The 17911-nt window shown below is 33.5% G+C and overlaps 1 protein-coding gene across 1 annotated transcript; it reads right to left on the reverse strand.

Annotated features, from left to right (window-relative positions):
- Positions 1-7342: 7342 nt before the first annotated feature.
- Positions 7343-17113, reverse strand: LOC149193185 (uncharacterized). Its single transcript, XM_089407238.1, has 2 exons — positions 16908-17113; positions 7343-8717 (listed from the first exon to the last, which is right to left on the reverse strand). The coding sequence occupies exons 1-2, from the start codon at positions 17111-17113 to the stop codon at positions 7598-7600; spliced, it is 1326 nt and encodes a 441-aa protein (XP_089263364.1). The 3' UTR covers positions 7343-7597.
- Positions 17114-17911: the final 798 nt, after the last annotated feature.

Consider the following 17911-nt stretch of genomic DNA (forward strand, 5'->3'; position numbering starts at 1 on the left):
CTCATGACAAGATACGACAAGTGCAACACTTAAGATAGGCCTTAGGATGACCATGACGACACTTGTGTGAAAATGCTCAAGAATTTTTGTATGGATGTGATATATGATTACATGGTTGGGAAAACTCATATACACAAAAATCGACCTTCAAAACCACTGAAAAAGGCTCACAAACATTGTGTGATAGTCAAACATGCCAAAAGATGACAATTAGCCCAATATGCAAAAGTGACCAAAGAACTGCGAGGAAGATCATGAAATGAGCTCTAGTGTTTACAACAACAATATAAAAGACCAAGGAAGGCTCTAAAATTGAGTGTAAGCCAAAATTTTGGAGGTTGTTGCAGCAGCTACAACACTTGGCGACACATTGGTTGAACTCCAGCTTCTCTATCTTGGTTAATTTCTTAGGTGGAGGGCCTTAGTTCTTCAGGGAGTATTGATTCATCATGCAAATTACTTCGGCCTTCCCACTTACCCCATGAACAAACATGGTCCCCTCTATACCTTCTCAGTCAAACACAACATAAGATTCAACATAATCACAATGTTTCAAGTTGGGAAGGGTAGTGTAGCTTGTGAGCTTATGATTTGTGGAGGCCAATGGGAAGCCACTCAAAATTATTTTTCCTCGATAAGGAGAAAGAGGAAATAATGGCTAAAACAAAGTAGATTAAGATTGAAAATTCAGTGGATTAGATTCAAAATTTCACAAAAGTAAATTTCAAGACTTTCAAAAAGTAGAAGCTAAAGTACATTCACATTAGAGCTCTACTAGGCCAACCAACCTAGATTCATAGCGTAGAAGAGAGGGTAAGTTCTTTTATTTTACTCAGAATAGCCACCACTCTGTTATTAGTAATAAATAAATACAAAACTTTTTTTCGGTTTGTGTACATATAAGTTAGAATAGAGAATTACAACATAATGTGGGGTAAGCCAATCAACACAATACTTACTTTGATACTTTGATACACTCCTATATATAAATCCACCCACTATATCCAAGGTTATACATTGATATGATGTTCCTTATATCTTTAGGATTGCCATTGTTTCTCTTTCTTTGCAACAATAAAAATAAAAGCATTGAATTGTTCAATAGAAAGACATTGTTAACATATACTTTAATCTTTTCTCTAATCTAAGTTATAGTCAAAGTGGTATTTCTCGATGAAATATTCAAAACTTATGCATTTTATGGGGTATTATTCAAGAAACTCATACAAAACATAAGTAATGATAGATATATGATTAGGTCATAGGTGAGATCTATTAGGAGATAAATAAATGTACTTGGACATTGTCATCATGGTTGTCACCACCTTCTGCAAGTAGGAACCACCACCTAGAAAACCATTCTTGCAAGTAGTCACCATCGTGAAGAAACTTGTGTATAGGACATATCAAAGGACAAATCAAAGTGGCGGCAATAGGAAAAGGCATAGATTGTAATTAACATTAACTATAGGAACATAGAGTACAATGAGCATTGACTCATGTGACATGTAGTTGGGTGCTTTGATATGTAATGTTAGAGCCTTCAAATAGGCCAATCATTTAATTTATAAATATAAATTAGTTTTATTATTTGATAAATAGTGAAAAGTACTTAACATCCACAAGGACTAAAAATAATAAATTGTATTTTACATTCATCAAGCCTCATTAAATAGTGTTACATTACCTTATCCATAAAATAAAATAAATAAATTATAAGAAATTAAAATATTCAATAAATAAATTTTGTTTTTAAAAAATTAAACTTAATATACTTTTTCAAAATAATAAGATCTAATTGAAAAAAATAAGAAGAATACAAAGCTTTTTATGGTGGAATGAAAACTATAATCCCTCACTAAAGAAAAAATTAATAATACTTCATCTAATATTGTTAAATTTAAAAGGAAAATCAAAACAAAAGAACACTACAAAAATAAAAAACAAACTAAAATTAATGTAAAAAGAAATGGGAATGGATGTCATTGCCTAATATGGAAGGGAAGGGATGCAATTGCCTAATATGGAATTAGATGTTTACTATGGAGTTAACTGAGTTTGTTCTTAAAAATTGTTCCCAAAAACTAGGCCATTAAGGATGTCATTAGAATTGGATCCCCATGTTGACCTTGATCTAGATGTAGTGTAAATAGGTAGGTCTCTCATGATAGAGTGTGCTTAGCTTGCAAGATAGCCATGGGATTTGGATGAAATAAATTTGTTGAATCAGTTGTCCTTAGTAATATGATCAATTTTATCTATATGTTCATATATTTTATCTATATGTCTATATGTAATTAAAAAATATATAGAGAAATATATTTATATTTATAAATATATTTAGTATGTATTAAAAATATTTAAAAAAATATTACTCTGGATCTAATTCCCAAAGAGTATTTTATTTAAAATGTGTAATTTTTATTTTATTACTTTTGATATATAATTAATAATCAATAAAAAAATAATGTTATTAACATATACTAAATAAAGTGTCTTACTAAGGAAAATTATATAATATGAGTGTGTATATTTTTAATTTTTTATTAAAATTTAATAATTCTCAATAAAATTATTATTTAAAATTGTTTTGTTTGGCTACAAGCTAGTCTTTCCAGGATGGAAGGAAATAGAGTAGTGAAAGTCTGCCACCTTAGGGACCACCAGAAGGGTAATTCCAAGTGGCATGGATTTTTTAAATAACATTGATGAATTAGCCTAGCAGATGCTTGTCCCCACTAATTGTCCCCACTATTGATTTTACCACTGGTTAGATAAGCTTTCTCACTATTTAAAAAGGAATAAAAACCAACACGAATTGACAAGCGCATTGAAAATAAAGGGTTATATAAAGAGAGATTAAATATTCAAATTTCCTACCTTATCACTAATATTACCATGTATCATGCAACACGAAACCAACTCACTAGCTAATTTCTGTGATTTCAAAAAACTTGACCTTTAAATTACTATTTTAACTATAACCAAATTTCAAAATAGTTTAATAGAAAAAAAAAAAAAAACAAACAAACAAAATAAAAAAAATACAATTCATTGAACTACTACATTCATTTCCACGCATTTTCGATGTCATATTCAGATCATGATTTTCATATGGATGCACTCACATGGATGCTCTGACCTCACATGGACGCTGCGAACGAGAAAACTGGTGGCAACATTGTTTTCATGTGTCTTTCTGCGTCGTATTCAGATCATGATTTCCACGTATATTTTCGGCTTCATCTGCATATCGTGCAGCGCCAGTTGAAGAGTGCTTTCAATGATTTCACCCCCTCTCTCTGTAAAACGACCACCCTGGACATGTAATTAATTCACTCACAGGAATTCTATGAAAATCCCGTAGTCTAGCTTTTCTCCGTTCTGACTTTTTTGGGCAATTTATCTCCATACATTTTTCGATTAATTCTGCTTCAAATTTAGTAAGGATTTGTGAATTTTACATATTCAAGTTGGGTAGCTGATTCATGGTGTTTTCCACCAATATTGTCCTCTAATATTGATTTCCGGAATCTTTTTATACCACATATATATCTTCTGTATTCAAGCCACTCACATGGATGTTCTCAACAAAAACGGGTTCAGATATTGATTTTCAGGTATTTTTCTGTCATATTCCGATCATGATTTCCAAAGTTTTAAGTTAGGTTTTTATTTTTAAAGTTATATTTTTTTTAATTGATTTTGTTTTGAATTTAATTATTAAAATGGTAAATTTGAATTATAAAATTTATATTTTTCAGTAATATTTTTTTTAAACAGTAAGAAAATTTATTTTATTAGTAATTACAATATAGTCATTATAATTTTAAATATTTGAATAAATTTAGATAAATATATAATAAAAAGTAGGATGAGAAAGAGTGGTCGGTTAGGATATTTGTTTTGTTTTTCTTTCCAAATCTATTTCATTTTTCTATTTTGACAACATCTTCTCACTGTGAAGGGATACATAAAAATTGGGTAGGCTAATTTATAGACAGAATGATTTATAGTCTAAATTAATATATTAAGATAGAATCAGTGTACCTTCTAGAACAATGTAGCTTAGTTAACTCACTTGTGGGTGCATCATATGTTTTTCATTCTAATATGACTATATTCATATATTATGCATCCTCTACTGTTGTATAATTGAACCTGAACTGACGACATCATTTGATATCTACATTTTCAACCTATAGTGGGATGGGTGATGATTTGATGCCCATGTTATCTCCACTTAGGATATTATTCCTTGAAGATTTACCATAATAGATTTTAACACCAAAACCCTATATAATATTTTTGTAACTCTTTTATCCATTATTCTCATATATTTGCACATGCAAACCAATTTGACTAGCTCCATATCCACTAAAACAACCTCCTTAATATTGCTCAAAAGAAATCCACTGAAGAATTTCCTTGGACACTTTCCCCCATATCTCTATTCCTTTCTCTCCCATAAGATTTTCGGTAATTTTTTTAGAAAACCATACCCTAATATTTTATTATTATATGACATGATCATGTACTTAGCAATTGAAATATAGGTTCAAGGATTCACCATTTTGTATATGTAAGAGAAAGCATAGCCTTGATTATTCACTTTAAACTCAATTCATAAATATAATCCTAAAAACTTGAAGAAAATGATTTCTTTCAATTAATTAACTAAAGACTTTATATCCATATTTTATTTTATAATAAGAAAAATATAATTGACAACCTAATCTTTAAATTTTAATTAATTAGAAACTTTATAAAAACATTAATAATAAAAATATAATTAAAACTTTTTAATCATACTAAATTATTATATAGTTGAAATTAAAATAACATATCAATAAAATGAAATGTATTTAAAAAATAATTATATAATTGAAAACATAACTTTTAAATTTTAAATATTTCATATTTAGTTAAACACTTATTTCAAAATAATATTATAAGACGGATTATATTTTACATGGCCTAGAAAAATAAATAATTACATTTCCATAACAAAAAAGAAATAAGTAAATTATATGGGATTACGTTTTTTCCATATAGATGTAATTAGTTTTCAAAACTCTTCATCGCAATACACTATCCTGGCTAATGCAATTGGTTTCCAAAAACTTCACCAACACCATCCTGGCCATTTCTCAATTCTTTTTTATGATAAATGGCCATATATTGTGGCTATCTTACGCAGAAAATATGGCGTTTTGAAGACTCCCTCTCATGTCTTGGGCGTCACGACAGGAAAATTCCCTAATAACCCCAAAAAGAGAACCATAATAGACGGTGCGCCATGAATAACCGCAGAATAGACGGTGCGCCATGAAGACAGAGCAACCATGTTAAACTTTCATATCAATGATCAGTATTGACATTGCCATCATCATCACTGAAAGGAGGGGATTAATGAAAACCACGAGAAGGATATTGCGAGATATTCAATGGGATGTGAGACTTATTAGTTTTTTGTTACCATGCCTTCCGTGGGATGAAATGATGTCAAGCTATGTCTGTATATTGAATCGATGGGCACGACTATCCATTGCCCCCAGAAATCCGTGTAGAGCCAACACAGCGGAAGATTATCGCCCGTTATTAATTAAATAAAAATTATAAACAAATTTGACACTGGTTAGCAAAGTTATTCATAATCCCTTGATATTATCCATTGGATTGTGGATTAGATTAAGAATGTTTTCATATTATGTAATCTGAGCGTTAGATAAATGTTTATATTTTAAATATTAGAAATTACTCAACCGAATTTCAATATGCACCAACCTTGGTTTAAAAATCTAAATTTGATTTTTAATGATATTGTCATATTTAATATAGAAAATAATAATGAGTTAAAGATATATTTTCAATATATGTATTTTCAATTTTCCATTTAATATAGACTGAGAAAATCTTTAATTTTCATAATAAAATAAAAAATTAAGAAAATTTTATTTTGGCAATGTAAAATTAAAAACTAAAAATTTATTATTTTTATTTAATGAAAGTATACTCAACTGCATATATAATGTAAGGTCAATTTAAATTAACAAAAATAAAAAAATCTTTAAAATAAGAGATATAGAATCCAAACATAACAATATAGAGTAACACGTAGACCTTCAAACATATGTATATTTTTGTCTTAGGTGAAACTGAAGAGAACAAGATTAGGAGAGCATCGTACTAATATGTATGTTATGTCAGAAGTAAAAGTGAGAAGGATAAAATAGAGAGAGCATCTTTGTAATATGATAGAAGTATGCATACATCTTAATAAATATATAATATGATATTTTTCTTGAATAATAAAGACTTATTTCACATAAGAATACAATGCACATGTTTCACTAACAATTTTAGGGATAATTCTTCTTTATGATATATGTTGTGATTACAACATTTATTTGGAAGGGAAATTGGATACAACAAACTATTAAGCTATTTAGGAAATCGATACACTCCATAAAATGGTTGTATGTGAGGGGGCATTACCCAATGTCTTGCTTTATCCCAAATTATCATCATACACACAACTGCACCAAACCCAATCCCCATTCCTAACTCTACTGCATTTAATGAGACATGTTCATTCACATGACTCAACCATCCTCTATCTTTGTTAATAGTAGTGCTTCCTCGTTGCATTCCATTTTCCTTGCATGGTTGTAAAGGATTCCCACATAAGCATGGATTTCCTTGAAAGGAAATCACATTGAAAGTGTCAAATTGTGTTCCTTTTGGGATTTTGCCACAAAGTCTATTACATGAGAGATCCAAAGATGCCAACATGGTTAATGCAGTGAGCCCTTCAGGTATACTTCCATTTAAATTATTTTTTGACAAGTCCAATTCCTCCAAAGTAGGTATCTCACTAAGAGATTTGGGGATTTGACCTGTTAATTCATTTCTAGATAAATTCAATAACCTCAAGCTCCTTAGACTTCCTATGCTTGGAGGTATTTCTCCAATAAGATTATTGTTGGATAGGTCAAAAATGATGTTTGTGGCCAACACATATGTGATAATATATTCAGAGCCTTTGATTAGAACCCCTAAATCCTCATATAGGGTATTAGTATTAAGCTTGGAACCATTAAGAATTTTAAATCCCTTGAGTGTCTGGAGATTGGATGGTATTCTTCCACTGAATTTATTGTTAGATAAATCCAATACTTGCAACCGAGTCAAATTTGTCATCCATTGAGGAATAGACCCTTGCAACTTATTATAACCCAGACTTAAAACTCTTAAATCATAAAAACTAAGAAGGAAGCTCACCCACCAATCCATTTTTCCTTAAATCCAATAACTGAAGTTGCCTGCAAATGGCCAAAAATGTAGGCATGGTCCCAACAAAATTATTAGAAGCAGCTGAAAATACTTTCATAGAAATTGGAAACGCCATATCTAGAGTACCACTCAATTTGTTCTCGGACACCTTTAACCTGCGTAGCTTCATGCATCTGTTTAAAGTTGGCGGGATTCTACCTGATAGCGAATTGTTGGTTAATACCAAATCCATCAGAAAACTGCAGTTGCCTATAGAGTCTGGAATATTTCCATTCAACTGGTTTGCAGACAAATCTAACTGTTATAGCGATACACAATCTCCCACACTCCTGGGAATTGTACCTGTCAGATTGTTATGATCCAAAAAAATGGATTCAAGCTTGCTCAAATTGCAAATGCCCTCAGGTATGCTACCCATTATCGTGTTGTTACGAAGATATAAATGGGTCAACTTACTTAATTTTGTAATGCTTTCAGGTATGCTACCTGTGAGCAGATTATCACCAAAATACAAAAAGCTCAACTGGGTCAAATTGCCAATCATTTCAGGTATGTCCCCTGTTAACCTGTTCCCATTAAAGTAAACTTTTTCAAGCATACTTAAATTGGCAATGCCATTGGAGATGCTACCAGTAAGCGCATTCACAGAAAGATCTAAGTACACCAACTGACTCAGATTGACAATGGCTTCGGGTATTACACCTACCAGGCTATTCTGTACCAAACTCAGGGTGGAAAGAACCGGAAGGCGGCATATACTCATCGGGATGGATCCCTGAATTCTGTTATATCCTAAATCCAACCATTCAAGTTTGCTGCAATTTCCTATTTCAGATGGGATCACACCTGAAATATTACCCGGTCCATAAATAGACAGTTGAACAAGCTCCCTCAAATTTCCCAATTGTGGTGGTATTTTGCCTGACAATTTGTTGTCGCCCAAAAACAAATTCGCGAGAGAAGAGCAGTTCCCCAGAGATGGAGGAATGGTGCCATCCAACTTGTTGGATTCGAGAGCCAGGTACTCTAAATTTTGCAGCGAGCCCAGTTCAAGAGGAATTGGACCTGTCAGATTGTTGTGTCCAATGGACACCTCTTGGAGAGAGCTGCAGTTGCTCAGAGAAGATGGGATGCTTCCACTAAGGTAATTTTGCTTCAAACGAAGATGTTCCAACTTGCCCAGACGGCCGAATTCTGTTGGAATGGTCCCTGTCAAGCTGTTTACTGAAAGTCGGAGCCACTCAAGGCGCGTACAATTAGAGAGTGATCTTGGAATAGGACCCGAAAGCGTATTATTGCTAAGGTCTAGTATTCCAAGAGCTTTTAGGTGACCCAGCTCCGGTGGAATGGTTCCTGACAGATTATTACCAGAAAGATTGAAAGTACGTAATAATGAAAGGTTACCCAGATATGGTGAAAGACTACATTGTAATCCCAAGCCAGCAAGTGTTATGGCCACCACTTGTTGGATTTAGAGACGTCTAATTACAATAATTGAGTTGGACATGCGTGCATTATGATTATGATGTCAAATACTGTCAGCAAGATTACATTTATATGCCAAATAATGTGATTAATTAAGTCATGGCATTAAACGTATTTAAAATAAGGATTTGGATACAAATACATATAGAATAATGTTAATCAATAACAATTGTTAATGGACCGATTATAATTGATTAAAAATAATAGCAGTAATAAATTTGAGCTGAATAAGGAAATCAGAATCTATTCTGATTGATTGATTGATTTCAATCAATCTGAAATTTCAGACAGACTTGTTTCAGCTAAATTTTAGGCTGCCCTAGGATTGGGGTTTTGCACTGCTATAAAAGGGTTGAGTCTCCAAGGCTTGCAATCACTCATAAAGATTGTCTGCTCCATTGAAGACTGGAGGGATTGCAAGTTCTTGGAAGGATTCAAGAGCCAACAACTCAAGTAAAGCCCAGGAGCCTTTTGAAGATGGAAAGTAAGTTCCGCTGTGCATTGATTTTGATTTCTTACAAAGGAGTAGATCTTGATTAATGGGTTTAAAGTAATTAGGAAAACCCTCTCAAGTTAAATCCATCAATTGGTATCAGAGCCACCCTTATGTAAGAACTGTCATCTCCCGTCATGTTTTCTGAGTTAATCTTGATTTTTATCAAATCCTGATATAATCGTTACGAATGAAGCCAAACTGATTTTTTTTTTCGGTTTTGTATAACAGTCTAATGTTTTGAAAAGGATTTGGTATTTTATTTTCTGACTGACACGATGAGTCTATTTTATTCCAATTCTTGCTCCTTTTGACTGTAACTCCATGGAAAAATTCTGCCACGTCTTGGATTTCGCCACCACAGAGAACCTGCAGCTTCCCTTTATGAGGGCCATCTTTATCCGTTCACTGAACCATGATTGATCTGTTTACAAAGGCAGATCGGAGATCGGATTTCGATTTCATGAATTTTTTGAGCTTTACTTTTGTTCCGAAGCAGTTGTGGCCGATTGAACTGATTTAGACATTTTATTCCCCTTAGCAAGAAATATTTACGTTGTTTCTGTCGATAAGTTAAACTTTTAGCTCTTATCTGGGTATATTTTTAAGAAAACAACTTGCAAAATGTTACCGGAAACTACAACGAGAACAGTAAATATTAATATCCAAGGGTGCCATATGATTTCTGAACAACCTTTTCCATCCTCCTGTCTGCGGATTTTTCTCAACTGTGGAATTAGCCTTGGCCAGGGTAATTTAATATTTATTTTATAGCGAATTATAGTTTGTGGAATTATTTTGGGTAGGGTAATGTAATATCTTTTTTATAGCGAGTTATCGTTTGAGATTCCGGTGGCTGCTGCAGCTATCGGCCGGTGGTGTGATGATGGAAAATTGAGATTTTTTGGTAAATCTATTAAGAGGCTTCCATGACAAGCAAGTCCAGGGCTGTTGAATTTGAAGTTGTTTAACTTGTTGAATTTGAAGTCGTTTAACTATTTTAGATTTTGAAGTTTTTGGTTAGAATATGGTGGAACAATTTTTATTTTTAATTATTTAAAAATTGTTTTTAATGTATAAATAAATGCAGTGCTCTAAAAATCTTTGAGACAGATGCAACATTTAGATTCAGTGCCCTAAGAAAATCTTTGAGACGCATGATTTGATAAGTATGCAAAGTTTACCAAAATAACTTGTAATGCCAACAAAATCTTGCCTAATTGCTGGCAAGTTTGACCCAAAAATATGCGCACAAAAATAAAAATAAAAATAAAAATTACACTAGAATGTTGACTTTACGTTGCAATGATTGAATCTCCATCAATGTGACTTGTATGTTGGAACAAACGATAAGAACTAAAGACATCAAATACACAAATGGGGTCTGTTTACAGACTAATTATTTAATTGATGGAGATTCCATAAATGTTTAAAAAAAACTTTCGGCTATAAGGGCGAAAATATGGTAGAGTAATTGTAAGTAATTTTAAGTGATTGTAATTTAGGTTATAATAATTATAATTACTATAATTACTATATATACTATGTTATATTTAGGCTAATTATTAGGATTTAGATATTATTTAAAATTGGTATTAACACCAATTAAAAGGTATAATACTGAATTCTAAATTGATCACAATTATGGCATAAAAATTTGTATTAACGTTAATTACTGATATAATACCAAATTCGGATTTTATCACAATAATGCTAATTATGGCATAAAATTTGTATTAACGTTAATTATTAATATAATACTAAATTCGGATTTTATCACAATGATGCTAATCATGGCAACCATAAAATTATTTAGTATTCTCTAAATAAATTATTGAAGCATTTCTAAAAGGTAATCATTGTAGAAACTGTTAAAGTTTTACTAAAACCTAATAATTATTTTGATGAATATAGTTGACATATTAAATTTAAAAGAGTTATGAGATACTGTATTCTATATAGGACGAGTGGATTCTATAGGTACGTCCTAGATTAGGTTTTAGACATAATTTTGGAATCTAACTAAAGATGGTGTTTGGTATACATGTGTTGTTTTCGCATGAGTCAAGCATTGATGTTCGCAAACGAACCGCTCTCTGTAAGACGATTGCAAGGATGACTCATGACAAGTTGAAGTAACGTGCTGGCAATGGACGTGGGTGTTAGCTTTCCCAAAGGAGGGTTGGCGCCTGCTAAGTTGTTTGGTGCATAAGGGTTGCCTGAAGGTAATGATTGCACCCAAAGGTGTTTCATTACTGAATGGTGTTTTGGCTAAAGTTTTAATTGAGCAAATAGTTTTACACATGCCTTTAGATAGATTTTAGAATTATGATTAAATCGTGACGCATCGTATCTAAATTATTTCCTTGTTCTTGAATTTTTCAGATCCAAACATAATGTTAAGTCTAAGTCAGATTAAGCCCCTCATGGGGAACAATTTCAAACAGTGGGAGGAAAAGCTAAAATTAGTCTTAGGGATCATGCAATTGGACACAGCACTGAGATTTGATCGCCCCAAGCCTAATAAAGAGAGTGAGGTAACTCCTCAAGAGAAGGCTGATATTGCTAGATGGGAGCATTCAGATCGCATGTGCATAATGGTGATGAAGCAAACGATCCATGAGACTTTTCGAGGCATCATACCTGATACAGAGACAGGCGCTATTGAATACCTTAAGGCCCTTGAAGAAAAATTCACAAAGAGTAAAAAGACTGATGTGAGTACACTCTTTGTGAAGTTGGCAACAATAAAATACAAGGGAAAAGAAGGGGTTAGAGAGCATGTTATTGAGATGACAAGACTTCAACGTGCCTTGAAAGGGCATAATTATGACATCTCTGATGAGGTTCTCAGTGAGTTCATTTTTCTGTCTCTCCCGTCTAACTTTAGTCAATTCAAGATGACTTATAATTGTCAAAAAGAGACGTGGACATTACCTGAGTTTGAGGCTCGGTTGGTGCAGGAGGAAGAGAGACAGAAAATGACTAAGGGAGAAAGTGCTCATGTAGTAACATCTAATCCTAAGGGTAAAGGCAAGAAGCGCAAGTTTACTGCCAAGGAAAAGGGACCTACCAAGGTAGCTGCAAACAATGCCGCGCAGAAAAGCAAGAAGGAAGATACTTCTGCGAAAGCAGGAGAAAGGAACTGTTTTTTCTGCAAAGCGCCAGGACATACAAAGAAATTCTGCACCAACTATCATGCATGGTTGGCAAAGAAAGGTATGTCTCTTGCTTTGGTTTGTTCTGAAGTTAATTTAAGTTCTGTATCTAGATATACTTGGTGGATAGATTCAGGTGCAACGACTAACATCAGTATGTCAATGCAGGGTTGCCTAAGCCATCGCAAGCCAAGTGAGGCAGAGCGCTACGTTTACGTAGGAAATGGCAATAAAGTAGAAGTGGAAAGCATAGGAAAATTTAGATTATTATGTAAGACAGGATTTTATTTAAGTTTTGATGCTTTAGTGGTTCCATCTTTCAGAAGGAACCTAATTTCTATATCTTATTTGGACAAAAATGGTTATGTATGTTCATTTGGTAATGGAAATTTCAGTTTGTGTCAAGATTCTAAGCTTCTTGCTTCTGGTATCCTGTCTTCTTATGATAATCTTTATTTTCTAGATATAGACACTTCACATTCAGAGGCACTGCATATAGATAATAGAAAACGTAAATTAACTTGCGAGAAATCTGCAACATTATGGCACAAGCGATTAGGACATATCTCTATGAAAAGGATAGAACGTCTTGTGTCTAATGAAATTCTCCAACCTTTAGATTTTACAAACTTAACTGATTGTGTAAATTGTATAAAGGGAAAACAAACTAATAAACGTAAGTATGATGCAAAAAGGTGTAATGATTTTTTAGAATTGATTCATACGGATATCTGTGGTCCTTTTCCAAAGACTACAAGAAATGGTGACCGTTACTTTATCACATTCATAGATGATTATTCAAGATATGGTCATATTTACTTAATAAAAGAAAAGGCGGAAGCATTAGACGTGTTCATAAAGTTCAAAACGGAAGTTGAGTTACAACTTAACAAACGTATAAAGTCCATTCGTTCTGATCGTGGTGGTGAATACTACGGTCGTTATGATGGATCAGGAGAACAACATCAAGGTCCCTTTGCAAAATACTTAGAGGAATGCGGAATTGTGCCTCAGTATACGTTGCCAGGTTCGCCTGCAATGAATGGTGTTGCTGAGCGACGAAATCACACCCTTAAAGACATGGTGAGAAGTATGATTGCTCGTACAACTCTACCTGAGAATTTGTGGGGAGAAGCCTTAAAGACTGCAGCATACATACTTAATAGAGTGCCTACTAAAGCAGCTAACAAGACCCCTTACGAGTTATGGGTTGGGCGCAAGCCTAGCTTGAATCATTTGAGAGTTTGGGGATGTCCATGTGAAAGAAACTGGACGAAAGAACCATTAGTTGTTACTTTATAGGCTATTCTGAACGATCTAGGGGGTTCAAATTCTATAATCCAACAGAACATACAGTTTTCGAGTCAGGAAGTGCAAATTTTTTTGAGGATAATGAGTTTGTGGGGGGAGATATGACAAAAGATAGTATTTTTGAAGAAGAAGAGACGAATGCGAATGAGACTATGGACCAAAGTCCTAGTTTTGTTCAAATTCCGATTGCGTTTAGAAATACATCTTTTGACAATGTGCAAACTTCATCATCCCAAACAACTCAGTTAGAAACTCAACATGGAATAGAGAACACAAATGGACCTGAACCCAACCCAAACCCTCACATTGACATGACAAATGTTGATGGCCTAGGGCCTGTGGGAGAGTCAGAAGTTGGTAATGATGTTCTTCCTCTTGTTGAAGATCAAGTTGTAAATGAACCTCAAGAAAATCTAGAGCCTGTGCCAATTAGGAGATCTACTAGAGAGAAAAGATCTACACAATCAAAGGATTATGCATATCTTCAAGAACATGAGTTTGACATTGGCATGTTTGAAAATGATCCTGTTAATATCAAACAAGCTGTGGAAAGCTCTAACTCTCAAATGTGGATTAATGCCATGAATGAAGAGATGAAATCTATGTATGACAATGACGTTTGGGATATCGTTCCGTTGCCTAAAGACAAGAAACCCGTTGGTTGCAAATGGATATTTAAGACTAAGCGGGATTCTAAAGGCAATGTTGAAAAATACAAGGCACGTCTTGTTGCGAAAGGTTTCACACAGAAAGAAGGCATTGATTATAAAGAGACTTTCTCTCCAGTTTCATCGAAAGACTCTTTAAGGATTATATTGGCGCTTGTAGCACATTATGATTTAGAACTTCATCAGATGGATGTAAAGACGGCGTTTCTCAATGGTGACATTGATGAAACGATCTATATGAAGCAGCCAGAAAAATTTGTATCAGGTGATGCAGGGTCTATGGTTTGCAGACTTAAGAAATCTATCTATGGGCTAAAACAAGCATCTCGGCAATGGTATTATAAGTTTCACCAAGTTATTAGCTCATTTGGTTTTGAGTCTAACATAGTAGATGAATGTATATACCTTAAGTTCTGTGGGAGTAAATTTATTTTCTTGGTTTTATATGTAGATGACATATTGCTTGCCAGTAACGATAAGAACATGTTGCATCAAACTAAGAATTTTTTATTTAAGAACTTTGAAATGAAAGATCTTGGTGATGCATCATTTGTTCTAGGGATTGAAATACTTAGAGATAGATCTCAAGGTATTCTGAGGTTATCCCAGAGGAACTATATCGATAAGATTCTAACAAGATTTGGCATGCAAAACAGCAAACCAGGAGATACCCCTATATCAAAAGGAGATAAGTTTAGTCTGAAACAATGTCCCCAAACTGACTTAGATAAAAACCTCATGAAAGATATTCCCTATGCCTCAGCCGTGGGTAGCATCATGTATGCACAAGTATGCACGCGTCCGGATATTGCATTCATTACCGGAATGCTAGGGAGATATTTGAGTAACCCAGGTATGGAACACTGGAAGGCAGCCAAGCGAGTGTTGAGATACCTAAAGAGAACAAGGGACTATATGCTCACGTATCGGAGATCGGAACAACTCAAGGTCATTGGATACACCGATTCTGATTTTGGAGGATGTGTCGACAGCATGAAATCAACATCAGGATACATCTTCATGATGGCAGGTGGTGCTGTGTCATGGAAGAGCGCTAAACAGTCATTGGTAGCCTCCTCCACTATGGCAGCTGAATTTGTTGCATGTTTTGAAGCATCTAATCATGGCGTATGGCTGAAGAACTTCGTCACAAGTCTGAAAATTGTGGATTCTATTCAGAAACCACTCAAATTATTATGTGACAACAATTCAGCAGTGTTATACGCATCCAACAACCGAAGTTCGTCAAAGTCGAAGTACATTGACATTAAGTTTTTGGTTGTAAAAGAGAGAGTGCAAAATAATGAATTATGTATAAAACACATAGGTACAGACTCCATGATTGCGGATCCTCTTACTAAAGGATTACCACCCAAGAAGTTTCACCAACATGTTGCTTGTATGGGGGTAATATCTGTTTAGGATAACTAGAAAAATGTGGGAGTCTGAATATGTTTTAAGTTCTGTTTTTGATGTTCTATGTAATGCAATTGTAAACAATTTTGATGATATATACAAGTTGCATTCAGTTTCAGTTTCATTATTTCTTTCTTTAAAGTTTAAGTTTTTGGCCTCATACAGTAAAGTAAAGGTGACTCAATTAGAAATAGGCACGTCTAATCACACTTGCGTGTAATTTCTAAACTATATGTCCAAATCAGATTCATGTCATTCAGTTATGTTGGCAGCGTGATTTATGTCAGTTTAGTTGCGAATAAATGTGACAAATGCCGCTTAAGTCCTTTGTTAGCATAATTGATGGACGGAATTGTTTAAGAAATACGATAAGTAAAGACAGAAAAGTTGCATGCAATAAAGTTAAGGATATATAATCAAAAGGTTGCACTTGTCCATGTGGGAGATTGTTGGATTTAGAGATGTCTAATTACAATAATTGAGTTGGACATGCGTGCATTATGATTATGATGTCAAATACTGTCAGCAAGATTACATTTATATGCCAAATAATGTGATTAATTAAGTCATGGCATTAAACGTATTTAAAATAAGGATTTGGATACAAATACATATAGAATAATGTTAATCAATTACAATTGTTAATGGACCGATTATAATTGATTAAAAATAATAGCAGTAATAAATTTGAGCTGAATAAGGAAATCAGAATCTATTCTGATTGATTGATTGATTTCAATCAATCTGAAATTTCAGACAGACTTGTTTCCGCTAAATTTTAGGCTGCCCTAGGATTGGGGTTTTGCACTGCTATAAAAGGGCTGAGTCTCCAAGGCTTGCAATCACTCATAAAGATTGTCTGCTCCATTGAAGACTGGAGGGATTGCAAGTTCTTGGAAGGATTCAAGAGCCAACAACTCAAGTAAAGCCCAGGAGCCTTTTGAAGATGGAAAGTAAGTTCCGTTGTGCATTGATTTTGATTTCTTACAAAAGAGTAAATCTTGATTAATGGGTTTAAAGTAATTAGGAAAACCCTCTCAAGTTAAATCCATCACCACTCTCTTCGCGCCCTTCTTGCACCGGATTCCAGTCCAGGAACACACACTGTGTGAGTTTTGTGATGTCCAGTTGAGGAGGGATCCAGATGGATCGGATATGACCGCATCTCTGAACGACAAAAGCGCCTCCAGGTCCCTTGTATCGGGATGATTGTGAATATGAGGCTTCTTCATTGCCGAAGTAACAGTCGCTGCACTTACAGTATCCAACGCCGTGGGAGTTGCCATGAACGCAAACCACAGAAGCATCAACATTTTCATCATCATTTCTCTCTCTTTTTATCAACTCAGCGTCTTTAATGGCTTCTCTGCTATGCAACCCGAAGTGCGCGTTGTGGAAATAAATAGTAAAGGTATCAAGAAATTGAAAGTAAAAAGAAGACCACCGTATGGGGACCAGTGGAGCCATGGATGGTTGACGCGAGCTGTTGGAGTCGAAGTGTGTAAGAAAGTGTGAATACGTTTTAAAATGAGAGGTGTAAGATAAAGTTTGTGGTATCTAGAAGATTGATTTTATCAATAAAGTAGGTAAACGTTTATATCATCCAATTTGAATTTTATTTTAATGATGTAAATCTTTCTGATTTTATCATTGAAGTAGGTAAACGTTTATATCATCCAATTTGATTTTTATTTTAATTATGTTAAATGTTTTCACTTTTCTGCTGAGTTCTGCAGATTAGTATACGAGGGAAATGTTGTTACTTAACTTACATCAAACCAATTTAAAAAAATAAAATATACGTGGTTAACTAATGAGAAATAAATAATAATTAATAATATTGAATATTTTAAATAATAATTAATAATATTGAATATTTTAATTTAATTTAATTTTTTAAGAGAAAAATATTTATAAAATAATATTATTGATTATAAAAAGAAATAAGTTAAAAAAAATTTATAAAGTTTTTTACCATGTTTAAATTTTTAATTAAACAATGTTTGTTTTTATTTTTATTTTTTAAATTATATAATCTCTATTTTTATTTTTTAAATTATATAATCTCTAATTTATAGAGATGG

The sequence above is a fragment of the Pinus tabuliformis genome, chromosome 2_2 (assembly GCF_031772625.1).
Source record: "Pinus tabuliformis cultivar Carrire ecotype Pingquan chromosome 2_2, CPIR1, whole genome shotgun sequence".
Taxonomy (NCBI): domain Eukaryota; kingdom Viridiplantae; phylum Streptophyta; class Pinopsida; order Pinales; family Pinaceae; genus Pinus; species Pinus tabuliformis.

Bases quoted from the DNA above. Each gene is read 5' to 3' on its own strand.
- LOC149193185 (XM_089407238.1), bottom strand. From the start codon at position 17,113: ATGGCAACTCCCACGGCGTTGGATACTGTAAGTGCAGCGACTGTTACT. The intron at 8,718-16,907 runs GTGCAAGAAGGG...ATTACAATGTAG, and splicing joins TGTTCCTGGACTGGAATCCG to TCTTTCACCATATCTGGGTA.